Source organism: Tupaia chinensis, unplaced genomic scaffold, assembly GCF_000334495.1.
Source record: "Tupaia chinensis unplaced genomic scaffold, TupChi_1.0 Scaffold000222_1, whole genome shotgun sequence".
Classification (NCBI taxonomy): domain Eukaryota; kingdom Metazoa; phylum Chordata; class Mammalia; order Scandentia; family Tupaiidae; genus Tupaia; species Tupaia belangeri.
The window spans coordinates 514,077-536,541 of NW_006159697.1; the positions used below are offsets into that span (position 1 = coordinate 514,077).

The window sequence follows — 22,465 nt, forward strand, 5'->3', positions numbered from 1 at the left end:
AACAGCACTTGGTACAGCCCTCTAAGGCAGATTTGGCTGGTTCAACTCTTTTTTCCCCTTGCTGCCATCGGGCACGTGCGCTCCCTGGAGAGAGACAAGACAGGGTGTGGGGAGGAAAAATCACTTCCTCCATGGGCATGGCCATCCCATAATCCCTTCTGCATTCTCTTCTTGGGATTTCGGGGACGCACACATGCCCAGCGTGTTTTTCAAGCCACTGGTCCTGGGACTTGAACCATGTAGTTGTTTGTGTGGCATCCAGCCACCTTAACCTCCATGCCACCTGGCTGGCTATAACCTTTTTCTCCTTAAATTATTATTATTATTATTTTTAAAATTTTGCTAAAGGGCTTGTGTGCTCACCAGAGAGAGAGAAAAAGAGAGAGAGAGATGGAGAAAGTGAGAAAGCAAGCTGCCAGGTCCGGGACTCGAACCATGGTTAACCATGTGTGAGTCCAGCGCCTTCACCACACCACCTGCTGGCCCTCGGCTCTAAGTATTTATGTTGGAAGATTTCCAGCACTCATAAAAGCAGTAACTAGGGGCCGGTAGGTGGCGTGGTGGATAAGGGCATTGGACTCCCACATGGCTGACCACAGTTCGAGTCTCGGACCTGGTGGCTTGCTTTCTCACTTTCCCTCTCTCTCTCTCTCTCTCTGTCTTTCTGGTCAAATGAAAATGAATAAACTAATTAAATGAATGCATAAATAAAATTAAATAATTCTTTTAAAAAGCAGTATCTAATATATAAGCGATAAACTAGTATAACTAACCCCCCCATACCCCTCACCCAGTTTTTCCTACACCCGGTCTTGACCCTCCTCACTGGGTTAATGGAAATGAACCTCAGTGCCATTACCTCTTTTATTTATTTTTTTAAAGAATTATTTTATTTATCTTTACTTATTTATTTTAATTTAACTAGAGAGGGAGAAAGAAAGTGAGAAAGCAAGTGGCCAGGTCCAGGACTCGAACCGTGGTCGGCCATGTGGGAGTCCAGCGCCTTTAATCACCATGCCACCTGCCAGCCCCACCATGACCTCTTTAACCCCACCATGACCTCATTACTCATTGAAACCAGTGAGTAGCATGTGTTCAGGTGTGTCATAAATGGTCGTTTACGGCTGCTTTGTGCAAATCAGTATCCAGATGCTGTCTGCACTTCGCGGCTGCCTGATAGGGGCTCACCGTTTTGGAATCGTATTTTTCCCTACTTTGTCCTTGCAGCGAAAGCCGCTCACTGGGCCGGGTTTGTGGGCACTGATGGTTGGGTGTCTCAGGGCCCAGTGCTGTTCTGTCCCCACACCCAGAATGACAAAAACATGATTGCAGACACTCAAGCACCTTGCTTCAAAGCCATGCTGTGCGCTTCAAGTCATGTTCTCGCCTTAAGACGGGAGTGGCGTTTCCTTTGCATTAGAGATAAAATCAGTTTAGGATAATGCAATCAAAACTTGTTTTTTTTTGGGACCAGCGGATGGCATAATGGTTATGTCACTGAACTCCTCTGTAGCTGACTGCAGTTTGAGTCCTGGACCTGGAGGCTTGAAACCCACACCGGGCACATGTGCATGCATGCCTGTCCAAATTCCGGAGAGGAGAATGGAGGAGAGGTTGCAGCATGGTCATCCCCCCCGAGGGGGTGATTTCTTACTTTCTGTCTCTGAGCACACAAGCCCTATAGCAAAAATCTCTCAGAAAACAAAAAACACAACCAAAATGGATTTTCTTCCTGATTTTGCTACATTGTTTGGAAAAGCTTTTGTCCTTGTCATTAGTTTTTTTTCTTTTTTAAATTTTTTTTGGACAGGTTTTTGCTATAGGGAGAGTGCACTCGCCAGAAAGAGACAGAGAGATTGAAAGCGAAACATTACCCCCCAGGGGGTGATCGCCATGCTGCAATCCCTTCTCCTCCATTCTCCTCTCGGGATCTTGGGCATGCACGCACACGCACCTGGCGTGAGTTTAAGCCACCGGGTCTGGGACTTGATCCACAGTCGACTACATGGGAGTCCAGCGACATAGCCATGACTCTGACTGCTGGTCCTGTTTTTAGTTTTTGCTCTAGGGCACTTGCACTTGCCAGACAGACTGGGGTGGGCGCGGGGGTGAGAAATCATCCTTCAGGGAGGTTGGCCATGCTGCGATTTCTTCTCCAGTCTCCTCTTGGGATTTTGGGCACCTACGCACGCACACACACCCAGCATGATTTTTCAAGACTCGATCTGTAAAGTTGGCCATGTGGGGGAGAATCGTTTTGTTTTGTAGTATGCTATAGGACACAATTGCCAGAGAGAAAGAGACCAGCAGATGGCATAATGGTTACGTCACTGGACTCCCATGTAGCCAACCGCTGTTCAAGTCCCAGATCCGGCGGTGTGAAACTCACGCCGGGTACATGTGCGTGCATGCCCTGGATTCCAAGAAGAGAATGGAGAAGAAGAGATTTCGGCACGGTCATCTCCCTGGGGGGCGATTTCTCACTTTCTGTCTCTCTAGCAAGTGCATGTGCCCTATAGCAAAAATTCCTCTCAAAAAAAAAAAAAAAAAAAGTGAAAGAGAAAGCTCCCTGTGGCGGGATGGCTACACCACAGTTCCTTCTCCATCTTTCCCCCCTCTCAGGATTCCGGGCACTCACACTGTGCACCTGCCATAGTTTGCAAGACACCAGATCTGGGACTTGAACTGCACAGCTGGCCATGTGGGATCCTGCTGCCTACCACGCCACGCCACTGGCTGGCCCAGTGTATTACTGCTTTGGGGGAGTAATATATGTTTGGGTCTGATAGGAAGGGAAACTCACAAATAGTAACTTGGAAGCAAACTATAAAGAGCTAATGTGTGAACATCTTAAATACTTTTTTTTTTGGAGAGGTTTTTGCTATAGGGCACGTGCGCTCGCCAGCAAGAGACAGAAAGTGAGAAATAACCCCCGGGGGATGGCCACACCTCAATCCCTTCTCCTCCATTCTCCTCTGGGGATCTTGGGCACACACGCACACGTGCCCGGCATGAGTTTAAGCCACTGGGTCCTGGACACGAACCACAGTCGACTACGTGGGAGCCCAAAACATAGCCACTATGCCAACTGCTGGTTCCAAATACATTTTTGTAAAGAACGAAGAAACTATGCAGCTGCTATGTGGCCTGGTGTTTAAGGAAGGCAGATCTGACATGGCCGACCACAAAGTTTGAATCCTGTTCCTGGCAACTTGAAAACATGCTAGTGGGGGTGTGTGTGTGCCCCAAATCCTGAAAGGATGGAAAAGGGGCGAAAGGATTGTTGCGTGACCACTCCTCAAGGGGGATCCTTTCTCCTCTACCTCTCTCTGTCTCTGGTGAGCATGTGCATCCTCCTGGAGCCAGCAGACGGCAAAAAGAATTACTTTATTGAACTTTATTTATTTTTAAAATTTATTAATTTAATTAATTTATTTTTAATAATTATTTTATTGAACCTTATTTATTTTAATTTGAGCAGAGAGAGCATGAGAGAGAGAGAGAGGGAAAGTGAGAAAGCAAGCCGCCGGGTCCGGGACTTGAACTGTTGTTGACCATGAGGAGTCCAGTGCCTTAACCACCACGCCACCTGCTGGCTTGGAAATTTATTTATTTATTTTTAATTTGACCAAAGAGGGACAGAGAGACAGAGAAAGAAAGTGGGAAAGCAAGCCGCCAAATCTGGAACTGGAACTGTAGTCGGCCATGTGGGAGTCCAGCGCCCTTAACCACCATGCCACCTGCCGGCCCCTGTAATAATTATTTTTTAACTTGACCAGAGAGAGAAAGTGAGAAAGCAAGCTGCCAGGTCTGGGACTCAAACAGCGATCGACCCTAGGGAAGTCCAGTGTCCTAGCCACCTGGCCACCTGCAGGCCCCTATCAGCCATCTTTACAAAACCAGAGTTCCGCTTGAGACCTGCAATCCTGATTTGGATCCGGAGGCCACAGCCTTGTGTCCTGTGATCTGCCCTTAGGTATCGTGACCCGCTCCACGGTATGGTTAGCGTTCCCGGATTTCGTTGCAAACATCTCCAAGGTGAATAGCACAGACATCTGGCCTGCTGCTTTCTGCGTGGGCAGTGCGGTGAGTTGGCCGTCTGCTCCTACCTGGGATCCTGTTGCCCTGTTGTCAAAACGAGGCAGCAGGAGCCTGGGGCATCTTCAGAAATGCCGCTTCTCAGGCCTGGCCCAGCCCCGGGTCAGAGCTTGACCCGCCTCTGCTGGAACAGGCCCTGCAGGACCTGCCCGATGCTCAAGGGAGGCATTTGCAGGGCAGTGATCTGCAGCGAGTCCCTGGTTCAGAGCTGCCCGCTCCCCTCGTCCCCTCCCCTCCGTGGCTCCTCTCAGGGTGTCCTGCCCCAGCATCTGTCTCACTGGCGAGGCCTGTTGATCCTGTGCTGTTCCAACTGCCCAGCCTCCTTCCTTCCCCTGCCACTTGAAAGGGCTCTCTAGTCTTTCCTGCCCTGCTCCTCCTTTGTTCTCAGAAAGAGCGCGCCGACTTCAAAGCCCCCTGCGCCCTCCCGCCAGCTCACACGCATTGCATCCTACGCCGTGGTCCGCCCTGCCTGCAAAGGGACCTGAGGGGAACTGCTCCTGGGACCCAGCTGGGCAGGCCCACTGCACAGCCCTCCCTCCCCGCCTCCCCGAGGGCTGCAGAGGCAGCGGCCACATGTGTCCCGAGCTCTTTGAAGTGCCGCTGCCTGACGTCAGAGGCCCCTCGCAGGGTGGGCGGGGCCTCATGCCTTCCGCGGGCTCTGATGCCTGGCTCTCCCACTGCAGATGTGGATCCAGCTGCTGTACAGCGCCTGCTTCTGGTGGCTCTTCTGCTACGCGGTGGACGCCTACCTGGTGATCCGGAGATCAGCGGGACTCAGGTACCACCGGGAGATGAGATGAGCCGGCCTTTCTGCCTTGCTTCTATTTTTTTTTTTTTTTTTTTTTTTTTTTTTTTTTTTGAGAGGGTTTTGCTATAGGGTGCGTGCACCCTATAGAAAGCGAGAAATCACCCCCCAGAGCGGGTGGCCATGCCGCAATCCCTTCTCCTCCATTGTCCTCTCCGGATCTTGAGCATGCACACACACGTGCCCGGCGTGAGTTTAAGCCACCAGGTCTGGGACTCGAACAGTGGTCGACTACATGGGAGTCCAGCGACATAGCCATTATGCTAACTGCTGGCCCCTCTATTTTTTTTTTTTTTAAACACTTTTTTTTTTTAAAAGTTTATTCATTTCTTCTGTGTGAGAGAGAGTTCCAGCAGGCCCTTCACTCTGCAATCCACCCCTAGTCTCCGCCAGCCTGGGTCATAGGCATGGGCACCCTGCCTGCTCAGGGAGGTTCTGGAACTATTCCGGAACCTCCCTGCAAGAGGTCTGCAAGATGGCAGACCTCTCAGTCCTCTATCGGGAACATCGAAGACTTTTAGTGACAGGCCACACAGAGATTCACAATATTGAGGCCCCCATAGGAGAAGGTGCTCTTCCATCCCACGGGGCAGTCTGAGGACAGTCTGGATCGTGAGCATAGGCAGAGCCCTGAGAAGCCAGGATAAGCCTTAAAAATCCCTTCCTGGGGACCAGCAGTTAGCGTAATGGCTATGTTGCTGGACTCCCATGTAGCTGACCACGGTTCGAGTCCTAGACCTGGTGGCTTAAACTCATGCTGGGTGCGTGCCCAAGATCCTGAGAGGAGAAGGGATTGTGGTGTGGCCATCCTCCCCAGAGGTGATTTCTCACTTTCTGTCTCTCTGTCTCTCTCGCGAGTGCACTCACTCTATAGCAAAAACCTCTCCAAAAACAAAACAAAACCAAACCCTCCTGACACCTGGGAGAATTCCTGGTGGGGCCCAGTGTTTGGATAGGCGTGATGCTGGGGCGCCATCGTCCTGAGCATGCTGGCAGTGTGATTTATAAAGACCCACTGTCAGGCAGATGGTGCACTTCCAAGGGCATGAGCCATCCGGTCACCTCCAAAGGGCAAGGGCAGGTTTCCAGTACTAGGACTCCCGCGAGGCGCCCCTCAAACAGAAGAAAGCACTAGGGGGAGCTCATGGCCGCAAGTCCAAGCCCGCACCTCGTACCTGGTGCAGTTCCACCTCCCGGAGTCTGGGGGTCTCTGGGGGCACTGCTGAGTGACTTGAGACAGAGTTAGGGGTATGGGTGCAAATGTCCCTGCACCCCCTCTTAGAGGAGCCAGCCCTATTTCCAGAGCTGTGTGTGGCGTTGGTTCTGCAGGAGGAATTAAGCAAATGGAGCCTGCAGGGGCCATGGGGCATCCTGCTGAGCTCTGGGGCAGGCCGCCAGGCTCTGCAGGTAGGCTGGGTTACATGCCACAGTGCTTCCCAGGGCCTCTCAGTGTTTAACTGCTTTCTTTGGCATGGGAGTATTTTTTTCATTTCATCTTAACCCTAAGAAATGTCATCCGGACAGATTTCACATTAACATGTAACCTCTGGGGCCAGCAAATGGTGTAATGGTTACAACGCTGGACTCCCACTTGACCAACGGCAGTTCGAGTCCTGGACCTGGTGGCTTATTAAAAAAAATTTTTTTTCTTTCATTTATTTATTTTTACATTTTTCCACAAACATTTACTGTACATTGCAAAAAATTTTAGCTCATACTCCATAATTCTTGACAGTTTACAAACAACTTTCAAAATTTCAAAATACTGAATTTTAAGATAATGTTCAAAATATGTCTTATAATTTTGTATAAATTTATAACTCTATAACAACAGAAGCAGTATGGTTTCAAATATATATACATATATATGTTTCTTTTTTTTTTTTTAAAGAGTGCAGACACTTGGTATATATTAAGTGGGGACATACAATGCCTCTCCTTCATAGCATGGCTTGCTTCACTCAGCAGACCTGGTGGCTTATAACTCATGCTGGGACCGTGTGCATGTGCGCCCAAATTCCCTAGAGGAGAAGGGATTGCATCATGGCCGTCCCCACCGGGGGATGATTTCTTGCTTTCTCTCTGTCTCTCCAGTGAGCACACACATCCTGTAGCAAAAATCTCTCTCTTAAAAAAAAAAAAAATTAAACTGCTACTCTGGTTCCAAAAGTCAGGATATATAGGTTTTAAATTAAAAGAGTGGATGCCTGAGGTCCTGGAAAATGCCTAGAATTGAAGCCACTAGTTGCTCTAAGAAAATTGAACATGGGGGACCAGCAGTTAGTGTCATGGCTATGTCTCTGGACTCCCATGTAGTCAACCATGGCTCAAGTCCTGGACCTGGTGGCTTAAACTCACGCCGGGGTGTGTGCGTGCGTGCCCAAGATCCGGAGAGGAGAATGGAGGAGAAGGGATTGTGGCATGGCCATCCCCCCTGGGGGGGGATTTCTCACTTTCTGTCTCTATGTCTCTCTCTGTCTGACGAGCACACGTGCCCTATAGCAAAAACCTCTCCAAAAATAAATAAATAAATAAAAGAAAAGAAAAAGAAAGAAAAGAAAACGAACATGGGAGAGAAAAGATGGTGTGGGGAGGACCTCCGTGGCCCGGACGTGCGAACTGCCCAGCAGACGGTGGTCAGATGATGTTCTTCCTCTGGTGCCTGCTGTTCCTGAGCAGCAGCCAAGTTGAGGACTCTGCCTAGTGTGAGTTTCAGATGCATCTGTTACTTTTATTTATTTATTTACTTACTTTTTAAATTATTTAGCCAGAGGGCGAATGTGCTCACCAGAGAGAGAGAGCTAAAGAGAGAGAGAGAGAGAAGAAAAGCAAGAAATCACCTCCTCACGGGGCATGGCCACACTGCAATCCCTTCCCCTCCATGTCTCCCTGTCTCCCTTCTTCCAGGATTTGGGCATGTAGGCACACGCACCGGGCCTGTTTCTCAAGCTGCCAGGGCTGGGACTCGAACCATGCCATCGACCACATGGGATTCAGCCTCCTTAACCACTACACCTTTTTTTTTTTTTTTTTTTTGAGTGTAGCAATTTATTTATTCCGTAAGGAAGAGAAACAGCACAAGAAAGCCACCTCGATAGGGTCTTTTTTTTTTTTTTTGGCTATAGGATGTGTGCACTCGCCAGAAAAACAGAGAGAGACAGAGAGATAGAAAGTGAGAAATCACCCCCCCCCCCGCCAAGGGGGATGGCCATGCCACAATCCCTTCTCCTCCATTCTCCTCTCGGGATCTCGGGCACGCACACCCATGTGCCCGGTGCGAGTTTAAGCCACCGGGTCCGGGACTCGAACCGCGGTCGGCTACATGCGAGTTCAGTGACATAGCCATTACGCTAACTGCTGGTCCCATCAATAGGGTCTTAATGCTGTGATCTGACCCTGCCAATCAGGTTCATGGGCGCATGGGTGCCTGGCATATTCAGGGAGGTCTCTGGATGTGACCCTAGGACCATCCCATGTGCATGAGGTTTGCAGAGCATCACATTTTATTTTTATTTATTTCTTCAGAGAGATTTTTGCTATAGGGCACATGCGCTTGCCAGAGAGACAGACAGAAAGCGAGAAATTACTTCCCAGGGTTGATGTCCACATTGCGATCCCTTTTCCTCCATTCTCCTCTTGGGATCCTGGGCACGCACTCACATGTGTCTGGCGTGAGTTTCAAGGCACTGGGTCTGGGACTCGAACCACAGTTGACGATGTGAGAGTCCAGCGACTTATTCATGATGCTATCTACTGGTCCCTTTATTCATTTTATTTATTTGTAAATTATTTGATTTGACTTTATTTTTTTTTTAAATCTGACCAGACAGGGACAGAGAGAGAGAGAGAGAGAGAGAGAGAGAGAAAGCCGCCAGACCTAGGACTCAAACTACGGTCAGCCATGTGGGAATCCAGTGCCCTTCACCATCCTGCCACCTTCCGGCCCCTATTCATTTATTTTTAAAATCTTGCCAGAGGGTGCATATGCTTACCAGAGAGAGAGACAGAGAGACAGAGAGGGAGGGGGGGAAAGCACCTGCCAGTGGGGTGTGGTCATGCTGCAGTCCCTTCTCCGCCATGTCTCCATCCTGTCAGGATTTGTCTGTTGTGTTTTTCAAGCCTGCGGGGCCAGGACTCTGCCCCATTGGCTATGTGGAACCCAGCTGCCTTAACCACCAGGCCACGGGCTGGCCCTAGGGCGTCGCGTTTTACGTGGATGTGGCTGTCCAGAGCTGGCTCCCACGCTACGTGTCCATGTCGGCAGCAGAGAAGGTCCACCCGGCTCCGAGGAGCTCCTTGTGCCCTGGGCGATCCCACCAGCAGATGCCACCAGCACTGCCCAGCCCAAGGCGAGGCCCTGGAGCAGAGTGATGCTGCACTCTGACCACCCCATGAAGTCTCTGGGCCCTGCATCTCTGAGACGCGCCCTCACACCTGCTCCCAGACCCAGTGAGGCCAGGAAGGGCCACACAGGAGCCAGATCCCACGTGGGAGGCCAAGCATGTTGGAGCGGGTTCCCTACCCCGGCTTCATGATTCTTCTCCCCAAGCATGCCCTGGTGGGCGGGGGCATCCGAGGGAGCCCTAGGCCCCCCGGGTCCCATCAGACAGGAGGGGCAGACAGCGCAGGGCGGGACAGGCACGCTCTGTGTGGGTGTGAGCCTTCTGGAGCGCGTCCGGAAGGCCTGCCCTGCCTGCAGCCCTGCTCCTCTGGGGGAAAAGGCGGGCGTGTGCGATGATGAGCGGCAGAGATGGCCAAGAATGCGAACTACGCAGGGAGTGGACGAGGGGCTGGCCAGAAGGGATAGCCCCCTGCTCTCGTGGGACGTGTCCCACCCTCCGGCTTTTCCAGAGACACCCTTCCCAGTTTGGGCTGAGCACTCTGACCCGTGAGGCACAGGGCAGGAGGTCCTTGCTGATCGGGTAAGCTGGCCCCAGGAGGCCGTGGGTCTCCTTGGGGGATGTGAGGGCCTACACTTGTGCGGAAGGAGCACCAGGCCATCATGTCTGTCTTTCCTTTTCTTTTTGGAGAGGTTTTTGCTATAGGGGACATGCGCTCGACAGAGAGAGACAGACAGAAAGCGAGAAATCACCCCCCGGGGGGATGTCCATGCCGCAATCCATTCTCCCCCATTCTCCTCTCGGGATCTTGGACACGCAAGCACACGCACCCAGCATGAGTGTACACGCGCCCGGTGTGAGTTTAAGCTCCAGGTCCGGGACTTGAACCACAGGTGACTACATGGGAGTCCAGCGACATAGCCATTACGCCAATTGCTGGTCCCTGGGCCATCATGTCTTTCTGCCAGGAAGTACACCTTCAGGTCACGTTGGCTCCAGGTGCATCTGGAGTCACCCGCATATCAGAGGTTTGGGCAGTCAGGAGGAGCCAGGTAAAACCAGGAATGGTTCCTTCCCATCTCCTAAGACCCTAGGGATCAAAGCCACTGGCCAGATGCTTCCACAGCTCCCCTCCCCTGCTTCTTCCTGAATCTTTTTCTCCCTGATTCCGTTTGCTGTCCTTGTTTTAATTTTGCTAGAGGGTACATGCACTCATCAGAGAGACAGAGAGAGAGAGTGAAAAATCACCCCCTACCCTGGGGGTGGCAGGTGGTATGGTGGTTAAGGGTGCTGGACTCACATATGGCTGACTGCGGTTCGAGTCCTGGACCTGGCGGCTTCTTTCTCATTTGCCCTCCCTCTCAAATTAAATTAAATTTGATTAAATTAAAATACGTAAAATAAAATAAAATAATTATTTAAAAAAAAGAAAAGAAAAGAAAAATCACCATGGGGGCCAGCAGGTGGCGTGGTGGTTAAGGTGCGAGAGGCTCCCACATGGCCGACCATGGTTCGAGTCCTGGACCTGGTGGCTTGCTCTCTCACTTTCCCATTCTTTCTCTGCCTTTTTTGCCCTGTGGCAAATTAAAAAATAATAACAAATAAATAAAATAATTCTTTAAAAAGTTTTAAAAATATTCAAAAATTAGTTTGGTTAGGTGAATTTTTGAAAAATAATGATTTTATTCATCTTTTCAAAATATTCAAAAATTAGTTTGATTAGGTGAATTTTCTAAAAATAATGATTTTATTCATCTTTATTACTTATTTATTTTAGTGAATACAGGATGTTTTTCCTTGTTATCCTTTTATTACCTTTCATTTTTGTTTATTTTTTTTTCTTTTTTGGGGGAGGAGTTCTTTTTTAATTTTAATTTTATTTGTTATTTACATTTAATCACCATACATCTTTACAGTGTGAAAAGAAGTTTTTTCCCCAACACAAATACAGTGCCTGTGATCAGTCAAGGCAAAAAACATTGTCCTATATGTTATCATGAGCAAACAACTTCATTTTTTTGTCAATTAAACAGATCTTTTTTTCCTGTTCCCCTCATGCCCCCCATTATTTATCTATTTTAATTTGACCAGAGAGAGACAGAGTGAAAGGGACAGAGTGAGAGAGAAAGTGAGAAAGCAAGCCACCAGTCCGGGACTCGAACAGTGGTCGTCCATGTGGGAGTCCAGTGCCCTTAACTACTGCACCACCTGCGGCCCCCCTCGTTATGTGAACTTTATGAACGACCTCGGCAAGGACACAGGAAGCTCTGGCAGAGGGTTGGTGCAGGCGAGCTGGTGCGAGGTGGTCTACCTTGCACGGTCCCCTGGCGGTTCTGCCGTGCCTCTGAGCCCTGCCTCTCTCCTAGCACCGTCCTCCTCTACCACCTCATGGCCTGGGGCCTGGCCGCCCTGCTCTGCGTGGAGGGAGCTGTCACACTCTACTACCCTTCCGTGTCCAGGTAAGCCAGATGCCGGCCAGCGGGCCATTCGGGCTGGTAGGGTGTTCTCGCCCGGGAAATGAAGGGGCCCTGATGCCAGGGCATGCCTCAGAGGTCAGGCTATCATGCCAGGGGTACAGAAGGTCACCCACGGTTACGGAGAGACCCACAGCACTCTCCATACCTTGGACCCTGGGGTCACCTTCTCTGCTTCCGCGTTACTCATTTGTGTGGGGAGGAGCCTGTGCACACAGGCATGTACGTGGAGGCTCAGTTAATGCCCTCTGCACGTGAGCTGCCAAGGGGCAGCCCCCGGGAGTATGTATATAGAGATCCACGCATGTCTCTCCAAGTCAGCAAGTATGCACCGACTGAGGTCACCCTTCCGTGAGAGCACCTGGCAAGACAGGCCAACCCCTCCGTGTGAGCAGTGGTACAGACGAGGCCACCCCTCCATGTGAGCAGTGGTACAGACCGAGGCCACCCCTCCATGTGAGCAGTGGTACAAACCGAGGCCACCCCTCCGTGTGAGCAGTGGTACAGACCGAGGCCACCCCTCCATGTGAGCAGTGGTAAAGACCGAGGCCACCCCCCCCTGTTGGACATGGTACAGGAGGCTCAGTTAATGCCCTCTGCACGTGAGCTGCCAAGGGGCAGCCCCCGGGAGTATGTATATAGAGATCCACGCATGTCTCTCCAAGTCAGCAAGTATGCACCGACTGAGGTCACCCTTCCGTGAGGGCGCCTGGCAAGACAGGCCAACCCCTCCGTGTGAGCAGTGGTACAGACGAGGCCACCCCTCCATGTGAGCAGTGGTACAGACCGAGGCCACCCCTCCATGTGAGCAGTGGTACAGACTGAGGTCACTCGTCCTTGTTGGAAATGGTACAGACCGAGGCCACCCCTGTTTGTGAGCAATGGTACAGACTGAGACTCACCCCTCCATGTAATCCATGGCACAGACAGAGCTTAAGTCTTCCTGTGAGCAATGCACAGACTGAGGCCACCCCTCCATGTAATCGATGGTACAGACTGAGGCCACCCCTTCGTGTGAGCAATGGCACAGACTGAGGCCACCTCTCCATGTGACCAAGGGTACAGACTGAGGCCACCCCTCCATGTGAGCAGTGGTACAGACCGAGGCCACCCCTCCGTGCGAGGAATGGTACAGACTGAGGCCACCTCCCCCCATGTGAGCGATGGTACAGACTGAGGCCACCCCTCCGTGTGAGGAATGGTATAGACCAAGCCCACCCCTCCGTGTGAGGAATGGTACAGTCTGAGGCCCCCTCCCCCCATGTGAGCGATGGTACAGACCGAGGCCACCCCTCCGTGTGAAGAATGGTACAGTCTGAGGCCACCTCCCCCCATGTGAGCGATGGTACAGACCGAGGCCACCCCTCCGTGTGAGGAATGGCACAGACCGAGGCCACCTCCCCCCATGTGAGCGATGGTACAGACCGAGGCCACCCCTCCGTGTGAGGAATGGTACAGTCTGAGGCCACCTCCCCCCATGTGAGCAATGGTACAGACTGAGGCCACCCCTCCGTGTGAGGAATGGTATAGACCAAGCCCACGCGTCCTTGTGAGGAATGGATCAGAGGGCCAATGGTCCAGACTGAGGCCACCCCTCCATGTGAGCCATGGTATAGACCAAGCCCATCCCTCCGTGTGAGGAATGGTACAGTCTTAGGCCACCTCTCCCCATGTGAGCGATGGTACAGACTGAGGCCACCTCTCCATGTGACCAAGGGTACAAACTGAGGTCACCTCTCCATGTGAGCAGTGGTACAGACCGAGCCCATCCCGTCTTTGTGAGGAATGGTACAGACCAATCCTACCCATCCTTGTGAGGAATGGTACAGTCTGAGGCCAACCCCCCCCGTATGAGCTAATGGTACAGACCGAGGCCACCCCTCCGTGTGAGCCATGGTACAGACCAAGGCCACCCTTCCATGTGAGGAATGGTATAGACCAATCCTACCCATCCTTGTGAGGTGTGGTACAGACCAAGGCCACCCCTCCGTGTGAGGAATGATACAGTCTGAGGAGACCCCCCCCCCCCCGTATGAGCAATGGTACAGACCGAGGCCACCCCTCCATGTGAGGAATAGTATAGACCAAGCCCACCCGTCCTTGTGAGGAATGGTATAGACCAAGGCAACCCCTCCATGTGAGGAATGGTACAGTCTGAGGAGACCCCCCCCCCCCCGTATGAGCAATGGTACAGACTGAGGCCACCCCTCCATGTGAGGAATGGTATAGACCAAGCCCACGCGTCCTTGTGAGGAATGGATCAGACCAAGGCACCCCTCCATGTGACCAATGGTATAGAAGTTACCCCTCCATGTAAGCAGTGGTACAAATGAGGCCACCCTCCTTGTGAGCAATGGCACAGACTGAGGCTCACCAGTCCATGTGACCCAGGGTACAGACTAAGGCCACCCTTCTGTCTGAGCAATGGTACAGACCAAGGCCACCCCTCCATGTGAGGAATGGTATAGACCAAGCCCACCCGTCCTTATGAGGAGTGGTACAGACTGAGGCACCCCTCCATGTGACCAAGGGTACAGAGGTTACCCCTCCTTGTAAGCAGTGGTACAGACCAAGGCCACCTCTCCATGTGAGCAATGGTTCAGACCAAGGCCACCCCTTCGTGTGAGCAATGGTACAGACCAAGGCCACCCCTCCATGTGGGAAATGGCACAAACTGAGGTTACCCCTCTGTGTGAGCTGTGGTACAGACTAAGACTCACCCCTCCATGTAATCAGTGGTACAGACCGAGGTTAAGTCTGTGTGAGCAATGGCACAGACTGAGGCTAATCCTGTCCATTTGAGCAAGGGTACAGACTAAGGCCACCCCTCTGTCTGAGCAATGGTACAGACCAAGGCCACCTCTCCATGTGAGCAGTGGTACAGACCAAGGCCACGCCTCCATGTGGGAAATGGCACAGACCAAACACACCCCTCCTTGTGATCAGTGGTACAGACCGAGGTCACACCTTCTTATGAGCAATGGCAGAGACTGAGGCGCATCTCTCCATGTCACCAATGATACAGACTGAGGTCACCCCTCTGTCTGAGCAGTGGTACAAACTGAGTCCCCCACTCCTTGTGCGGAATTAGACAGACAGGCTACCCCTTCATGTGTGGAATGGTACAGACCAAGGCCACTTCTCCTTATGAGCAATGGTACAGACTGATTCCACCCTCCTTGTGGGGAATGGTACAGACCAAGGCCACCCCTCTAAGTGGGAAATGGCACAGGCCAAACCCACCCTCTCTTGTGAGTAGTGGTACAGTCCGAGGCCACCCTCCTTGTGTGGAATGGTACAGACTGAGGTCACCCCTCTGTGTGAGTGATGGCAAAGACTTAAGCTCATCCCTCCTTGTGAGCAATGATACAGATCAAGGCCACCCCTCCATGTGAACAGTAGTACAGATTGAGCCCACCCTCCTTGTGAGCAGTGGTACAGACCCAGGCACCCCTCCATGTGAGGAATGGTATAGACCCAGGCACCCCTCCATGTGAGGAATGGTACAGACCGATCCCACCCGTCCTTGTGAGGAATGGTACAGACCTGGGCCACCCCTCGATGTGAGGAATGGTACAGACCAAGCCCACCCATCCTTGTGAGCAGTGGTACAGACCCAGACACCCCTCCATGTGAGCAATGGTACAGACCCAGGCACCCCTCCATGTGAGGAATGGTACAGACTGATCCCACCCGTCCTTGTGAGGAATGGTACAGACCTGGGCCACCCCTCGATGTGAGGAATGGTATAGACCAAGCCCATCCCCCTTTGTGAGCGAGGACACAGACTTAAGCTCACCTCTTCTTGTGAGTGATGGTACAGACCGAGGACACCCCTCCTTGTGAGCCATGGTACAGACCAAGGGCACACCTGTGAACAATGGCACAGTCTAAGACTCACCCTTTCAGTGTGAGCGATGGTACAGACCGAGCCACCCCTCCCTGTGAGCGATGGTACAGACCGAGCCACCCCTCCCTGTGAAGAACAGCCAACAAGGAACCAGCAGTTAGCGTAATGGCTATGTCGCTGGACTCCCATGTAGATGACCGCGGTTCGCATCCCGGACCCGGTGGCTTAAACTCATGCCGGGCGTGTGTGCGTGCGTGCCCAAGATCCCGAGAGGAGAACGGAGAAGGGATTGCGGTGTGGCCATCCTCCCTGGGGGGTGATTTCTCGCTCTCTGTCTCTCTCTGTCTTTCTGACAAGCGCATGCACCTTGTAGCAAAAACCTCTCCAAAAAAAAGAAAAAAAAGAAAAGATGTTCTAGTAATAAAATGTTATAGAAATCCTGCACATGCCAAGAGGAGATGGGCATTGCGTTTCCCTACCTAACGTTTTTGCATTTTCTGCCACTTCCCCCTTTTGGGCTTGGCCACTCGCTGAATACGAAGTGTTTTCATTTTTTAAAAATAATTATTTTATGCAACTTTATTTATTTATTTTAATTTGACCAAAGAGGGACAGAGTGAGAAAGAAGAGAGGGAAAGGGAGAAAGCAAGCCGCCAGGTCTGGGACTCGAACCGCCATTGACCATGTTGGAGCCCAGTACCCTTAACCGCCACGCCACCTGCCAACCGCAAGAGTGTTTTCATTTTTATCATTCAGTGTTCGGTGGCTACATGTTCCATTGTCAGCTTTTTTTGTTTTTGTTTTTTTTTGCTATAATATGCATGCACTTACTGGAGAGACAGAGACAAATAGAAAGCAAGAAATCACCCCCACCCCACTCCTGCCTGGGGGAATGGCCACGCCACAATCCCTTCTCCTCCATTCTCCTCTTGGGGTCTTGGGCACGCATGCACATGTAGGTGTTTTAAGCTGCTGGGTCTGGGACTGGAACAGTATTATTGTCACTTGCTGGTCCCCAGCTTTTCTGACTCCCCCTTGGCCAGAGCAACCCCGTCTCTCCTTTGCCTTCCAGCCTCTCTTCTCTACGCCATTTTTCTTTCCCTCTGTAGTGCGTTTCTTAGCGGACAGCACTTTGCTGACTTCCGTGTGTGGGTCTCGCCTCGTACTGTGGTGACTAATGATTCCCGTGACCTGCTGCAGAATCCTCGTCCGTCGCCCTGGGCAGAAGCACTGGATAGTGGTTATCTCTACCAGGGAGCACAGCCCTTTGAAATTCGAAGCTTGGGATTTCCAGTGGCCCCAGGAGAGGGACTGGATCTTATTCATGTCCAGGCTAAGGAGTGGCGCGGAGCCAGGGCCTCAGACCTGACGGGTTAATTGAGTGCTTTTGCTTCTTTTTCAATGTGATTTTTTTTTCCTTAAAGAGACCCAGTACAGTTAGCGTAATGGCTATGTCGCTGGACTCCCACGTAGTCGACCGCGGTTCGCGTCCCGGACCTGGTGGCTTAAAACTCACGCCGGGCGCGTGTGTGTGCGTGCCCAAGATCCCGAGAGGAGAATGGAGGAGAAGGGATTGCAGCGTGGCCATCCCCCCAGGGGGGTGATTTCTCACTTTCTGTCTCTCTGTCTCTCTCTGTCTGTCTGGCGAGCGCACGCACCCTATAGCAAAAAAAAAAAAGAGAGAGAGAGACCCAGTACAAGAAATTTAGCATCCTGGAATGTTTTTTTTTTTTCTCCTTTCTTTCTTTTTCTCAGCAGCTCCCCTAAGAGGGATGCCTAAGGTCCGGCAGTTTCCAGGACACACATGGGCGAGCTCCCGTCCTCTCCTGAAGCGTGCTGCGTGTTCTCAGGCGGGAAACGTAGTTCGCAGTAGGGTTGCGTGTTTTCCCTTTCCCCCTCCTCCTCCTGGCGTCCAGTGCAGTGGGGCCTGTTCTGGCCCGCAGCTGGCTGTGGAGGCGAATGGCGGCTTCCCGCCTGCAGGTGCGAGCGAGGCCTAGACCACGCCATCCCCCACTACGTCACCACCTACCTGCCGCTCCTGCTCGTCCTGGTGGCCAACCCCATCCTGTTCCGCAAGACCGTGACTGCGGGTAAGTCCCACGCGCATCCCCTGGGCTCCGACGTGACAGGCGGCGGTCTTCGGGCGTGGTCCAGGACACCCCGCCTCCTCCGTCACCCGCCAGGGCCGTGAGCCGAAGAAGGCGAGCAGGTTAAAGGGATGGGAGACAGCCAGCTGATGGAGCGATGGCTGCACCTGCTCCTTGCCAGGTTTTGCAGTTACTGGCTCGAGCCCAGGATGGGTGGACTTCCTCCCTTCTGTGCTGGGCTCATCCCGGTCTGCCCTTGGCATGCCCCGGAGACCCCCAGGAGTGGCCTTGAAAAACCGTGGAGGTGAGGGACCAGCAGTTGGCGTAGTGGCTATGTCACTGGATTCCCATGTAGTTGACCGTAGTTCGCGTCCCGGACCCGGTGGCTTAAAACTCACGCCGGGTGCGTGTGCGTGCGTGCCCAAGATCCCGAGAGGAGAATGGAGGAGAAGGGATTGTGGTGTGGCCATCCCCCCTGGGGGGTGATTTCTCGCTTTCTGTCTCTGTCTCTGTCTGGCTGGCGAGCACACGCGCCCTATAGCAAAAAAACAAAACAAAACAAAAACAAAAACAAAACCAAAAACAAAAACAAAAAAACAGAGAATAAGAATCCTAATATTAACTATAATTTTGGAAGTGTTGACTGTGTTTCAGACTGCCAAAGACTTTATATGAATAATTCCATGAGTCTTTCGATAGTTCTTATACAACAGATTTCATGTAGAAATAAATGAATGAATAAATAAAATTAAATAACTATTAAAAAATAAAAAATAAAAACAAAAAAGTCAGGTTTAAAAAAAAGAAAAATGACTACAAAGAAATACTGTCTACAGTGAAGACAGTGGTTGTCTCTGGGTGGAAGGGCCATGGGATGTTAATTCTCTAAAATTTTACGTTCTCTAACTTGTCTAAAAGGAAAAATGTTAAAATTTTAAAAATATTTTGAAGTTTGCTCTAAGGGTGTGTGTACTCGCTGAGGTAGGGGAGGGAGAGAGAGAGAGAGAGAGAGTGAGCACCCCCCTCGCCTGCAGGGCGATGTCCATGCCACGGTCCCTGCTTCCTTCTCCTATTGAGGTGCTGGGCACGCATGCACACGCACCCGGCGTGAGTTTAAGCTGCCGGGTCCGGGACTCGAACCGCAGTCGACTTCGTGGGAGTCCAGAGACATAGCCATTACGCTAACTGCTGGTCCCCGGAGCGTGATTTTTAAGCCATTCAGTCTGGGACTTGAACCACAATGTCGGCCATGTGGGAGCCTGTGCCTCAACCTCTACACCACTGGCTGGCCCCCATTTTTTTCAATTCTTTGAACAAGTGTCATTGTTTTTTTTTTTTTTTTTAGTAGAGAAAAAAATTTTTTAAAAATAAAGTTCCTGGGGGCAGGAGGATGGTGTAGTGATTAAACTTCATAGTAAGGTTCCCAGTTCACGTCCAGAGACCTCCTTGTTCACACTGGGCATGTGCATGCCCATGGTCCAGGGCAGGCTGGGGCTGGGGGTGAATTGCAGCATCAGGACCCTGTCTCTCTATCTCTTTGTCTCTCTATCTCTTTCTCCCCTTCTCTTGCTCATGGAAGGAATAAATAAACTTTTTTTTTAAATAACTTTTAAAAAGAATTATTTATTTATTTCCATTTGTTATTGTTATTTATTTATTTTTTTATTTGACGAGAGAGAGAGAGAGAGAGAGAGAGCCAGGTCCAGGACTTGAACCATGGTTGGCCATGTGGGAATCCAGCGCCCTTATCCACCACACTACCTGCTGACCCCAATAAACTTTTTTTTTTAAAGATATTTTTGCTATAGGGCCCATGCACTCACTGAAGAGACAGAGAGACAGAAAGTGAGAAATCACCCCCCGCCCCAGGGTGATTTTCCTCGTTGTAATCCTTTCTCCTTCATTCTCCTCTCAAGATCTTGGGTACGCACGCACACGTGTCCGGGACTCACACCGCAGTTGGCTACGTGGGAGTCCAGCGATATAACCATTATTCTCATCTGCTTGTCTCACGAGTCTAGCACCTTAACTGCTTCAGGACATGCTGGCCCAAAAGAAATAAACTAAAAAATGTAAAAAGTAAAAATAAAAATTGGGGACCAGCAGGTGGCGTGGTGGTCAAGGTGCTGGACTCTCCCACGTGGCCGACCACGGTTCAAGGCCTGGACCTGGTGGCTTGCTTTCTCACTTTGCTCTCTCTTTCTCTCTCTGTCTCTCTCTGGTCAAATTAAAATGAATGAATGAATACATACATAAATAAATCTTTCAAAAGAAACAAAAACACAGTTACCAAATGAGGGAAATAGAAATAAAATGAAGGGTTTAGTTTATAGTCATGTTGTGTGACAGATGAACCTTGACGGACGTTGGGTCGCGTGCACAAGATGCCCTGTGCTCTCTTTGCAAGTTTAACACGATCTCAAAGTTTTTAAAAATTTTTTCAGAGGTTTTTGCTATAGGGCACGTGCGCTTGCCAGGAAGACAGAGAGAGACATAGAGACAGAAAGCGAGAAATCACCCCCCAGGGGGGATGGCCACGCCGCAATCCCGTCTCCTCCATTCTCCTCTCAGGATCTTGGGCACGCACGCACATACACCCGGCGTGAGTTTAAGCCACCGGGTCTGGGACTCGAACCGCGGTCGACTACGTGGGAGTCCAGCGACATAGCCATGACGCTAACTGCTGGTCCCAGTAAAAGTTTTAAAAACAGAAATGCACAGGAGTCTATGAGGGCTGTCACTGGGAAGGTGCGAGGAATGCCAGGCACTGGCTTCACCGTGGGCTCCCGCCTGCCCGACTCCCTTCTCTGCTCCCCTGTCAACATCAGCAACGAAGCCAAGGTGGCGTTCCGCTCTGTTCCTCACAGTGGCCTCTTTACTGAAAGGAAGACAAGGCATCTACACGGAGAACGAGAGACGGATGGGCGCCGTGATCAAGATCCGGTTTTTCAAAATCATGCTGGTTCTGATTATCTGGTAACCTTCCTTCTCTCTCTCTCTCTTTTTCTTTTTCTTTTTTTGGAGAGGTTTTTTTCTTTTGTGGTCTGTTTCTTCAGTGAGTACACACGTTCCATATCAAAAATCTCTCTCTAAAAACAAATACAAAAACGAAAACAAAACACCCCACTTGCCATTTCACACTTCACTGAACCCCCAAGATAACAAATCCCAACATAAAATGTCGAACTAAGATTTGCTGTGGTCTCCGTCAAAACTTTAGGCTACCCCTCAAAGAAAGAAAGACTTCTAGGGACCAGGAGGTCAAGGCACTGGACTCCCACGTGGCTGACAACAGTTCAAGTCCCGGACCTGGTGGCTTGAAAATCATGCCGGGCGCATGTGTGTGCGTGCCCAAAATCCTGAGAGGAGAATGGAGGAGAAGGGACAGTGGCATGGCCATCCTCCGGGGGGTGATTTCTCACTTTCTCTCTCCCTTTCTCACTCTGGCAAGTGCATGAGCCCTATGATAAAAACCTTTAAAAAATAAAAAAAGGAAAGGAAAAAAAGACTTCTGGGTTGTGTGATACAGTGCTGGAACTTGACACCCCAGCGTGGTGTGAAGTGTTACCACTGGAAGGATTTGCCAATCTCTGCAGTGGACAAAGGGAGAGGCAATGATGTAACTGTTTTTTTTTTTTTTTTACTTTTTAAAAATTTACCAGAGGGTGTGTATACTTGTCTGAGAGAGACAGAAAGAAATAAGAAAACACCCCTCGATGGGGAATCGTCATTCCCCAACCTCTTCCCCTCCGTTTCTTCTTCCTATTGGGATTTTGAGCATGCACGCACACATGCCCAGAGTGTGACTTTTAGGGTCTGAGACTCAAACTCCATGCTCAGACGTGTGGGGTCCAGCTCACGGGGACTGGTCCACAGTTTCATTTCTTAAATTCTTCGTGTTTCTTCTGCTGATGTGATTATGCATGGAGAGGTAGCGCTTTTTTTTTTATTTTTTCTTTTTCTAATTCGTGCTCAGTAGCAGAGACAGAGGTAAAGTGATGAAGCACCCCCCAGGGGCATGGCCATGCTGCAACCCTGTGGCCTCCCCTCTGCTCTCAGAGTTTGGGGCATGCATTCACACATGCCTGGTATTGTGTCCTCCACTCTGCGCTCAGAATTTGGGGCATGCATTCACACATGCCTGGTATTTTGCCTTTTTTGTTTGGTTTTTTTTTGTTTGTTTGTTTTTTAGATTCTTGCTATAGAACACGTGCACTTGCCAGGGAGACACAGAGAGACAGAGAGCGAGAAATCATTCCTTGAGGGGATGGCCATGCTGCAATCCCTTCTACATTTTCCGCTTGGGATTTCGGGCACACATGCACATGAGCCCGGTGTGTTTTAAACCGCCAGGTCTGGGATTTGAGCCATGGTCAACTACGTGAGCATCCAGCAATGCAACCATCGCGCTATCTTCTGGACCCACCGCCTGGTGTGTTTTTCAAGCTACCAGGTCCAGGACGCGGCCATGTGGGATCCAGCTGCCTTAACCACCACACACCCAGCTGGAGCAGAGCAAGAGGAAGCATTTGTTATTTATTTTTAATTTTTTCAGTTTTGCCAGAGGGTATGTGTGCTTGCCTGAGAGGGACAGAGAGAAACCTCCCCATCCAATGGGTCACGGTCGTGCTGCCGTCCCTTCTCCATTTCTCCATCCTTCTTGGGATTTGGGGCATGCACACACCCACGCGCAGCCATGTCTAAGAATTCAACCATGTGCTTGCCTGTGTGGGGTCTGGCTCCTTTAACCATCAGGCCATGGGGCTGGCCTAACAGGGAACACTTTTTTTTTTTTTGGGGGGGGTTTTGTT

At 50.9% G+C, this 22,465-nt stretch overlaps 1 protein-coding gene across 3 annotated transcripts in view; it reads left to right on the forward strand.

Annotated features, from left to right (window-relative positions):
- GPR143 (G protein-coupled receptor 143) overlaps positions 1-22,465 on the forward strand; it is a 58,089-nt gene that overhangs the window by 7,221 nt on the left and 28,403 nt on the right. Inside the window, exons 2-6 of one of the 3 annotated variants that reach the window (XM_006147765.3) lie at positions 3,977-4,086; positions 4,782-4,876; positions 11,610-11,702; positions 17,548-17,657; positions 20,522-20,630. In XM_006147765.3, the coding sequence (XP_006147827.2) occupies positions 3,977-4,086; positions 4,782-4,876; positions 11,610-11,702; positions 17,548-17,657; positions 20,522-20,630 (517 nt within the window). The remainder of the gene's footprint in view (positions 1-3,976; positions 4,087-4,781; positions 4,877-11,609; positions 11,703-17,547; positions 17,658-20,521; positions 20,631-22,465) is intronic. The other 2 variants (XM_014587571.2, XM_014587572.2) reach the window with 2 other exon arrangements.